The 11,083-nt window shown below is 44.9% G+C and overlaps 1 protein-coding gene and 1 long non-coding RNA gene across 4 annotated transcripts in view; one reads left to right on the top strand and one right to left on the bottom strand.

Annotated features, from left to right (window-relative positions):
- RET (ret proto-oncogene) overlaps nt 1–11,083 on the bottom strand; it is an 89,761-nt gene that overhangs the window by 14,040 nt on the left and 64,638 nt on the right. For both annotated transcript variants that reach the window (XM_053388189.1, XM_053388190.1), the window contains exons 12-15: nt 6,249–6,396; nt 4,002–4,109; nt 518–732; nt 306–428 (exon numbers count right to left, since the gene is read on the bottom strand). In XM_053388189.1, the coding sequence (XP_053244164.1) occupies nt 306–428; nt 518–732; nt 4,002–4,109; nt 6,249–6,396 (594 nt within the window). The remainder of the gene's footprint in view (nt 1–305; nt 429–517; nt 733–4,001; nt 4,110–6,248; nt 6,397–11,083) is intronic.
- LOC128413784 (uncharacterized) overlaps nt 4,104–11,083 on the top strand; it is a 36,527-nt gene continuing 29,547 nt past the window's right edge. For both annotated transcript variants that reach the window (XR_008330458.1, XR_008330457.1), the window contains exons 1-2: nt 4,104–4,802; nt 6,480–6,612. This is a non-coding gene — a long non-coding RNA (uncharacterized LOC128413784). The remainder of the gene's footprint in view (nt 4,803–6,479; nt 6,613–11,083) is intronic.

Genomic DNA, 11,083 nt, shown 5'->3' with positions numbered 1-11,083 from the left:
CCACAGCGCCACCTGCGTCCCTTATTTCATTCATATGGATTACAGCAAAACATGGATGCACCAGGAAAACCCTTGGATTGAAAGTAAATAGCTTGCACAAGATCAAAAACAGAAGGCTACATACACAGGTTTTACACAACCTATATTAGCTGTTCCTTTTTACAATCTCAAGGCACACAAAAGTTTGTGCACTGATGAGTCCTGCTAGACATGTTTCGATGTGTGTGTCCAGAAGTTCTCTTACTAATGTTTATAGTTTCCTTATCAACTTATCAATCCCAGGCTGCCAGTGACTGTGTTTGTACCTTGCTCCTCTTGACGTAAGAGTCCTCCTCATAAACATCTCGTGACAAACCGAAGTCAGAAATCTTCATCTTGCGCCCTTCGGCTACTAAGACATTTCTGGCTGCTAAATCACGATGTACAAGCTTTGGGGAAAAGAAAGAGAGACGTTTAACTGTCATGTATGCTTACTAGGAAGGCCACAAAGAGAGGGTGAGAATGAGGGACGCCATACCTTCATTTCAGCAAGGTACTGCATTCCGCGAGAGATCTGCCATGCAAACGAGATCAGGTCACCCATGGTTAAGGCTCGCTCGTCCGGATTGTCCAGGTAGCTGGAATTCCTGTTGGCATCACTCCCCATATAGCTGGGCCCAACTTTCCGGCTTTCCCTCAGAAAACTCCTCAAGGAGCCATATTTAGCATATTCGACTATTAAGTACAAAGGCCCTGAGGCATAAAAAGATACATAAAAATTCTTGTTCTCAATAATTAGTAAAGCAGCATATCAGCAAGATTTATACACCTTGTACTTAAAAACAAACAAACACCTGCACCCCAAAAAAACCATTTAATTTTGTTACCTATTTTAACAGTCTAGTCCTATGCATGCTTACTCAGGCTTAAGTCCCACTAAGATCCATGAGTCTTACTCCCTTGCAGCACTACAGCCTAAATTATGCATATCAAGCAAATCTGAATATACAGTGGTACCTCGGGTTACATATGCTTCAGGTTGCAGACACTTCAGGTTACAGACTCCGCTAACCCAGAAATAGTACCTCGGGTTAAGAACTTTGCTTCAGGGTGAGAACAGAAATCGTGCTCCAGCAGTGCAACAGCAGCAGGAGGCCCCATTAGCTAAAGTGGTGCTTCAGGTTAAGAACAGTTTCAGGTTAAGAACGGACCTCCGGAAAGAATTAAGTACTTAACCCAAGGTACCACTGTAAGGGCTTATTTGCACACAATCCTAGGGGACTTAGTTTGGTCAGAATCAACTATACACTTAATGCTAAATACATTACTTCTGGCAAATGTACTACCATAGCTGCTGGGGGGCTGTGAAAATTTGTGTCCTAGGCTTTTTAGACTCATCTACCCCATGTACTATCTGAAACCAAAGGGGCACACTGGTTTCCAGATGTGATTTTCCCCCACCCTCCAGCTCTCCTACCCCACTAAAGGAACATTATACAGTGGTACCTCAGGTTACAGACTCTTCTAACCCAGAAATATTACCTTGGGTTAAGAACTTTGCTTCAGGATGAGAACAGAAATCGTGTGGCAGCGGCGCAGCAGCAGCAGGAGGCCCCGTGAGCTAAAGTGGTGCTTCAGGTTAAGAACAGTTTCAGGTTAAGAACAGACCTCCAGAACGAATTAAGTTCTTAACCCGAGGTACCACTGTATAAACTTTTCTATGAAAAAGAGCACAACAAAACCCAGTGCTATAAGGTGAACTCTTATGTTCAGAAGTGTTCTCCCACCATGGAGACAGGCAATTGAAATGAAAAGTGCTTATTTCTGGGAACATGCCTTTGGGTATCCTGTCTAAGAAAAGCAATCAATTGTGTTACGCTGCATTTCTTCCAAAGTCGGACAGATAAATTGTGATGTTTCCTTGGTTTTATGGAATGTTTAAGGAAGATTTCTATGCAAATTGGTCTGTGCAGAGAAACCAATCAAAAGCACTTAGTTTAAGGTATGAACATTATTTTCTGCAGCCTGTGGTAATCCTCACAGTATCTTGTGCTCCCTGCACACTAATTACAGTGGTTTGTTAAAGCTCTCAAGTATAGATTCCTGCAGAAAGGATCCTGACATTTCAGTCCATTAGCAAGCTTTGCCTCATCACAGCCACCCACATGAATGCTTTCCCCCATGCTACAATATTGAACACAGAGGCCTGGAGGTTCAAAGCTCTCCTATCCCAGCTTTAACAGAATGTAGAGAATATAAGCATCCAAACCAGAAACAGCAGGATTCCTAGCATTCTCCCCTATTGTACCAGGCTAACAAGAGAGTGCGAAGCTTGTATCAATTTTACTCATTCACCAACCTTAAAACCTAGCCCTGTATTTATCTTTGTTAGGCAGGGCCTTGTGTCTTCTCTGATTTAAAAATAACAACACCCTGAAATTCCAGGCCACATGAATCCAAATTTTATATACACAAAAGCAGGATGCTGCAGCCTGTATACATTATTCAAATTAAATACATCTGCATAGACTTTGTGTAATTTATCTTGCTTGTGCTAGCCATAGGAGGGACAAGATGCTAAGCAGGGCACTAAAACTCTGACCCCAGGGACTCCTATGGAACCCTGCTCCCAGGGCTTTGGAGACGACAAAAACCTTCCCCACATGCTGTCAGCCACAAATGAAATTCTTATAAATTGTGCCATATGGAAACATATAATGAATGTGGCTGATTAGCAAGTTCAGAAACTGGGGGTGCTGCTGAATATACGGCTGCACAAATCAACCAACTTCAGTATGGCAGTATAACAAATCACATGCCAGTCCCTTAAGGCACAGTTCCCCTTCAAATGTGAGCCTGTTGCTATGCAACAACAATTGCCATCAGATCTATTGAAATGAATGCCTAAGTTACCAGACTAATAATTCCCCCTCCGGCTGTTTTATTGCACCGTCCTATGGAATATTATTTCTAAACTAAGCATCTGTCACTTACTGTATTGACCTGAATATAAGCCTCACTTTCCCCCCAAATTCTGACCATGAAAAGTTTAAGTGTGGCTTATATTCGCGACCTTATGGTATGCAGCCAGGAACGCAGCAAAGCAGCGCCCACCCCATGTGTAGTCCCCCGTCCTCTCCCCCAAGGCCAGGAAGGAGAGAGCGAGGAACAGGAAAGGCCTCCAGCAATGACAGTGCACCTCCCACCCACCCACCCAGCATGCAGCCAGGAGCAGCAAGGAAGGGAACAGCTTATATTCAGGGTTCTTTTCCCTTCCCTCCCCCTCCAATTTTAAATGTGCGGCTTATATTTGAGTGTGGCTTATATTCGGGCCAATATGGTAATTGACCAAATCCAAAAAGTTATCAGTAAGGCGTATGTGTGTTTCTTACTTGTTTTGCTGGATTGTACCTATCACTGTGAAAGTGTCCCTGTCATGTCCAAAGCAGGTGGCCACAGGTACTACCATTTTAGCTGACTAATACACATGTAATGGGAGTATTTCAATATCTAAGACGGCAGCACCTTTGTCCAATAAAGCCCGGTGATTCTGCAAGCCGCCTCCTTAGCCCAGATTTCTGTTGATCTTTTCACCAGAAAAGCAATTGCATCCAATGCGAAGGTAGGGCCCAAAAACAGGCCCCCAGTGGAATATGTTTGGAAGTAGGAATGACCAGAGCAGTGAAAGTGCCACAGCAGAAGTAAAGGGCAGCCTCCTCTGCTGATGGATACTTTGGGGCACAGGACTGAAAAACTGATTGATTGACTGTGCCAAGCTTGTATTTCTCTTGTGGCACTCTGGGGATTACATACCGTCTCTTATTTTATATACAGGCAACTCCCCACTTCCATGGGGCTTGCTCTCCAGGCCACAGCGCACATCGACAGAATGCCCATAAGCCCACCCTGCCCCTGTCCTACCCCATTCCTCCAGGTCCAAAAGGACCCGTGCGTCAGCAGTCATGCTACATTGGACATGCCTAAAATGGTCCCCACTTGTATAATGTGTGACTCTCACTTACCATCTTGGCTGCAAGCTCCATAGAGTTTAATGACATGTGGATGGTTGACCTGTTTCAAAAGATTGAACTCTGAATGCAGATCTCTCAGCTCGCTTTGGGAAGCATTTTCTGCAGAACAGGGCAATGGAAGAAATACCATATATTAATTACAAACACTATTCCCATAATATTGAAATACTGACATACTACCTGGATCTCTGGCACTTACTGGTTGCAAATCAACATCTTAAACAAATTAGGGGCAAGGTGTTCCTTGTTTTAATTATTCATGTAAACCACTCTGGGAGCCTTTTTCAGCTGAAGAGCAGGTTTAAAATGCCTTAAATGAATAATGTATAGAAAGCCTGAAAGTGCTTCCTTGATTTCTACCCACGTGGAAGAAATTAGCCTCTTCCAAGCCAAAGAAGAGGGTACTGAGAGACATGAAGTGAATCAGGCTTGTTTATTTTCATGAAAGAATCTTAAATTATCTTGAAAACACTTGCTCCACTAGATTCTCTAACTGACACCCACCTTTAACAGTTGGGTTGCCATAACAACCCCTCATGTCTCAGCCCTAACCTTCTAATCACTCTATTGCAAAGGAAGCTGTAGCAGGTAGGGAACAAATGCAGGCCAAACTGCTCCTATCCAAGCTCCTGTATTCTTTGATGGCTTTGAGTATCTTGCCTGAATAAGTTGCTGTGATTTGGTGGCAAAGGGAAACAGTGAGAACCACTTGAGAACATTAAAGAAGAAATCTAACTGAAACTGCTCCTCTTTTAGTAATATTTTGCAGATGATTCAACACCAAAAAGTCAGGTCTGTTGCTAATATCCCCTTGTTCTTGGAGGGGGGACGGGGGGGGGACACTGTTACTGCATACTCAGCAGAACCTGGAAGCAGATGTTGAGAATTAAGGTATCTGAAACTTCCTTTTTGCACTGTAGGCATGATGATAGCTAGCTCCTGCTTGGTCACAATATTAACTGGGTGATACAGGTTAATGTCCCACTACCTTGCAGGACATCTTTGGGAGAAGACAAGACAAAGGAGTAAACTCTACCCAAATTTGGAGTCCTTAAGATGGTTGGATGGCGTCCAGTACACCTCCTTCTAGCAACTCCTGCAGCCAAGCTAGTGCCCAATGTATTGCTGTGCTTTCCTTTGGACCACATCAACAAGGCTCTCATCTGGGCAGCCCAGGACCTCCATACACACTGCCCAAGCTTGCACCCCTGAGAGGTCACTTTGGTGTTGCTAACACAGCAAAAACAGCACACGAGGCAACAGTTATGAGTCACTGATCTCTGTAGCCCCAGCAGACACTGTGATTCTCCGGCAGTTTGACTCGGAGGCACACTCCATTGTCTCTCAAGACATATGGATGCCAACAAGAGGCTAATAATGCCTGAACTGCTGTTTGAGGTTTATAACATTCTGCCTGGTACAGATATCTCAACTAGATGATCTTCAGCTTTTTAATAGCCCTACCATTTCATAACTTGAAATTGTTATTACTTCTTTGCAGAGATGGGTAATACTACCACCTTTCATCTCCCTTGGTTCACCCATCACTGCTTCCCCTGATATACTGCAGCCCAATGCCAATGTGTTTGGGAAAGGGGAAGTGGCCCCGCACCAGGCCAAATGCGTTCTCTCTTCACTCTGAACATATCTAAGCTAAGAGTTTCCCGACCATTCTGCATGCAGGAAAAGGAAGGCAGATGAAGGAGAGCAAAAGGAACAATGGGCATACCCATGGGCAAGCTGGCCTTCCTCCCAAGCTACTGCTTCGCTTCTGTCACACTCTGCTGTGACAAACCAAATACTCTAGAACTGGCCATTGTATATCAATAGAGCAGCTATAGTTAGAGAGAAAGATCTGGTGAGCATGTTGCTCTTTCACATCTTATGTGTGACAATGAGGTGCTATTTTTATACTGTACTCTAAAGTATCTGTAAGAAAGAGTTCAGCTAAAGCTGAAAAGCGCAGCATTTTTAGAATGCTCTTGAAACGCCTCTGTTGAGATGACAATTTAAGTGAGCTACATTGGCCAAGCTAAGTCAAGTTGCCCTTGTGCCCCGTGGAAGTGACTGCCCTCATCAATGAAGCACAGGGGAAAATGTCAGAATATAAATAGAACGCTTTAGGACATCCGGCTGGAATGTATGTGGGATCCGGCAGCTTTTTGCTTCCAAGCTGGACCTCTGTCATAAGTTACCAAATCATTTGCAGATATTTCCAGGCGCTTGCAGAAAACGTACCTTTTAGCATTTTGACTGCAACAGTAGTATAGCCAGCCTTCCCCTTAAGCCTGAAAGCAGTTGCCTTGACGACTTTCCCGAATTCTCCTTCTCCAAGCGTTTTGCCAAGCACCAGGTTCTTCCGAGGAAATTCCCACTTTGGATCTTCCTGTGTTAGAGGAAAAGTAAATCTCACGAGACAGAAGAGTAACAGCATTTGATGAGGGCACTTCCCTCTCCTTTCCACTGCAGGTCATCTGATACGGTTTCCAACCTGCCTTCTCTCTCTGCCAAATGGGGAAGAAAGGCCCCAATACCTTCTTTAATCTGCCAATAGTTATATTTCCTTGCAAAAGAAGTTTCTGCTTTTCTGCCTCATTAGCAGGTAATTTTAGATTATTATTTTTTTAAAAAAAAAATTACAGTGGGTGTAAGGTTGAGCTTATCTTATGGTTGTTTCAAGTTAGCCAAGCGTTGTGTGTGTGTTTTTCTTTCCATTAAACATTTCTCCAGCACTCTCCCCTTTCCTTGGCTGTTTGTGCTTCCTGATCTGAAAAAGCCCTAAGGGAGGAGATACCTGGGCTTTAATTGAAGCACAGGGACCTGGGGATGCTGAGCTACCAGGAGCCAGAGAGCAATACACTCACTGATTTTGTTTTAAAGGAAGCCCTTCCTTTCACCTTAATCCGGCCGCCCCCCCCCCAATATCTTTAAAATGAGACCACTGGGGCTGGGCGATATAAGCTTTTCAGCATCACGGTATATCACCAGCCAAACATCGTGGCCTGCCGATATACCACGCTGTTGAAAAAACAAGCTGCATTGCCGCCAGCCTGCCAGGTGCCTGGTGAAATCGCCACAGCTCTCATCATGGGAGCTGAGGTGGTTTCACCCCAGCCCCTAGCAGTCTGGGACAAGGCAGCTTGTTTGTACATTTAGCTGGGGCGCAAGAGGGCTCCCAATCCCCAGCAGAGCCATGCCCAGTGCTCTCGCCGGTTGAGTGGGAGCCAGTGCCGGGCTGGGGGAGCCTTTAACTGCTCAGTTAAGGGGAGCGGTAACTGAACACTCCTCAGCCGAGCAGTTAAAAGATGAAGATGCAGCCCTTTTGTCCGTCTGTGCAGTATGAGGGCAGAGTGGGATGGCGATTTCACTCCATGATATATCGCTGGTGAAGCCGTCACCACTCCTGAGTCCCTCTGCTAACAACACTCTCTGGAGAAAGTCGCTAGCAGAGGGACTTAGGAGTGGTGGCAGTTTCACCAGTGATACACTGCTGAGTGAAGCTGACATCACAGTCTGCTCCCCGTACTCCTCATATTAATATATTGCCCAGGCCTAGACACAACCTTCACTTTCTTTTCTTATTAACTGATGGATAATGGTTGAAAAAACCACAGAGGATAAGTTTTGGCAGAGCAATAATATATACCAGACCTGGCCAACCCAAATGGTCTTTTTCCCCTGCTTGCCGAACACAGTGGCTGAAGTGACACACTCCTTCTGCACTGAAGAAGGTTCTGAGGCCTGATCACACATAATCCATGGAAATTTATTGGACTAGTTCCCAACCCTGAAGTTCCCAGGTGCAATTGCCTTTTATAAAACTATGAAGCCAGTATATGCACATGATAGGTGGCAATTAGGGTGAAAACTATCTGCACTCCTGCCATCAGTGTTGCCAGAAATGAAAAGTAAATGCTCTTGGGTAAAAATATTTCACCGTTTTATAAGCTTGAGGAAACCGAAGGGGAAGGGAGGCTTGTTTTAGAATTCAACCATTCATCTCAGACAATTGCCTTTCTGTTTCGGGAACCTATCAAGCCTGACAGTCACAGAACAGTGATGACTGTATAAACCAACAGAGAAACAAAAGCAAACAGCATACATGCCTCTATGAAAGTACCATCCCCTAACATCTAAATATAGCCTAGGGAGACAAATGAGATGCACAAAAAGACAGTGTTTCACTGGCAAAAGCTCCCCAAAATGCCTCCAACATTGATTCCCCGTTGTGCAGAGAAGGATTTTTAAGGTTATGACACTAGCAACCACATTGAGCTTAATGTTCCTGGAACTGAGCCTTCACCCTCTGTCCTTTCATGTATATGCACCAGATTACCATTTAAACAGAATTCTGTTTTGCTTAGGCATTAAGTGAGCATTATTAATTTGGATGCTTTTCCCACATAGCTTATAATGGGACTTTTAAGGTTGGTAACCTGTGACTCTGTGTCTGTGATCATTTCATAAACTAGATTCCATAAAATTATTTGGTGCAAATTAAGGTAGCATATGGGTCCGAAGAATATTTCCACTATTGATGTTACTCTTCATTTTTATGTGATAGTTTATTTATTTATTACCTCATTCTGTTCCAGTGGCCCAGGGCAAATGCCAGTGGCTATGGTGACTCATTTACTAGAAGCAATGTATTTAGCACTAACTCTGAAAGTACATACTCAATTCTGACCAAACTAAGCCTCCTAGAGCAAAATATACATCAGTAGGCTTAGTTTGGTCAGAATCGAGTATACACTTCCAGAGTTAAAGCTAAATGCATTACTTCTGGTGAATGAGCCACAGTGGCTGCTAGAGGCCTCTAAAAGTCTGTGTCCCGGGCATTTTAGACTTGACAACCCATGTACTATCTGAAACCAAAGGGGTGCCTTGGTTGCCAGATGTGAAATATATTGTTATTACTGTATTAGCCTGAATATATGCCTCACTTCCCCCCCAAATTCCAACCGTGAAAAGTTATATATTCACGACCTTACGGTATGCAGCCAGGAGCGTGGCAAAGCGGCGCCTGCCCCGCACAAGGTCGGGAAGGGAGAGAGCGGGGAAGGGGAAAGGCCTCCGGCAATGCAGTGCGCCCCCCCACAAGTATGCAGCCAGGAGCAGCGAGGAATGGAGTGGCTTATATTCAGGTATTTTTTCCTTTTTCCCTTCCAATTTTAAAGGTGCAGCTTATATTTGGGCCAATACGGTATTTTCAGCTCTCCTACCCCAGTATATTGGCTGCACCTACAGAAGTCTAGCCAGGTTCAAGAACCTGGCTGGAAAGGGAGCCTGCAATGTGCAAGCAAGGCTGGAGAATGTCACGTGCCAAATCTTACCTCATCCTCCAGCTAGTAACACACAAGTCATCTCAGAGGCCTTTGCAGTGACACAGAGGCCTCAGGGGTGACCTGTTATTGGTGCAAAAACAGCATGTGGTTCTCTTACATGGTGCTCAGCCAAGTCAGTGCTGTTGGTAGTGAGCCCCCCCCCCCCAGTGATGAGAGGTCACTTTTTAGAAAATGGGAGGAGGGGGGAAGTACAGCATGTGACTCTCACAGCCCCTGCAATTCTTCCCTATGTCAGCTTGTGTGGGTCAGGCTGTGTGCTGTAAGGCTCTCTGCAGTCACCCTTCTTCCCCATGGCAAACGAAAGGCTTGTCTGCCAAGTAGGAAGCAGCAGTGCATAGCAACTGAGACTCCTAATATGACACAGGAAGGATAGCAAGGGGGTCGGGGAAACCCAAGTTTGGCCATTCCTGACCTAGTCAGTAGAACTTCGTATGCAAACATGTAGTCTCAAATCATAGTAAAACATAAGCTCAGGATAAATGCAGGTGGCCATGATGACCACAAGCTATCTTTTTATTTTTAAAAAGACTGCTATTCGTTTGACTTTTTAAAAGCTGAAATTTTCTCAAGCAAGCCAACGGGCTTTAATATTTTACTAGTATGACTGATACAGCTGCAGTGAGGAGCAGCCAAACCAGGTTGCTAGGAAACGCTAAAATAATTAGTTGCAGACTTCTGGAGGGACTAGTTAACTGTAATCTAATTGTTCATTCCAGTAGAACAAGCGGTCATTTATGGTTCCATACCAAAGGACGTACAACTAACAAACAAGCTATTGTATTAGGTGGAACAACCACAGAATTGAATGGAACGTTTTCTATTCATATGGGTCTAATTTTCAGGCAGATAAACTTGCAGCAAGTTGTTTTCCAAGATCTCAAACTCCATATGAACATCGGCCAAACGTGAAGAAAGGAAACTGAATGAATTATATTAATAAGTAGCATTATGCAAAGGATTCCCACCCCCTGCATTGACTAAGGGATAAATTGTTGGTAGCTGCAAGCCAGCTGTGGGTGGGGCTGGTGCCCTTTGTGGGTGGGGCCTCCCTTAACTCTTTCTGCCCCCCTTCTGTATATCTCTCTGCCCAAGACAACTATCAGAGAAGGGACAAGATTACTCTTGCCAGAGGTCTGAACTGATCTCTTGAAGAGGGGCCTTTCCCCTCTCTCTCTTCCTTCCATTCATTTCTGCTCCCCCTCCCTCCCTGCTGCCAGTTTTTCCTCTTCCACCCTCCTCCTCTCCTTCACTTCTGTGTAAGTTTCCATATTTACAAGGGTGGCGCTGTGGGTTAAACCACAGAGCCTAGGACTTGCCGATCAGAAGGTCGGTGGTTCGAATCCCCGCACCGGGGTGAGCTCCCGTTGCTCGGTCCCTGCTCCTGCCAACCTAGCAGTTCGAAAGCACGTCAAAGTGCAAGTAGATAAATAGGTACCACTGCGGCGGGAAGGTAAACAGCGTTTCCGTGCGCTGCTCTGGTTCACCAGAAGCGGCTTAGTCATGCTAGCCACATGACCCGGAAGCTGTACGCCGGCTCCCTCGGCCAATAAAGCGAGATGAGCACCGCAACCCCAGAGTCGGTCACAACTGGACCTAATGGTCAGGGGTCCCTTTACCTTTACCTTTACCTTTACCGCTTAAAGTAACAGTAGCCTTTATTAGAGCAAACCTAAATCTTCAAGAAACAGTAACTGGTTTAAGTATAGCAGACCCTCCAAGTGTCCCTAT

This window comes from Podarcis raffonei, chromosome 5 (assembly GCF_027172205.1).
Source record: "Podarcis raffonei isolate rPodRaf1 chromosome 5, rPodRaf1.pri, whole genome shotgun sequence".
Lineage (NCBI taxonomy): Eukaryota > Metazoa > Chordata > Lepidosauria > Squamata > Lacertidae > Podarcis > Podarcis raffonei.
Note: the sequence above shows the minus strand (reverse complement) of the source record. Positions and strands in the feature narration are given on the sequence as shown.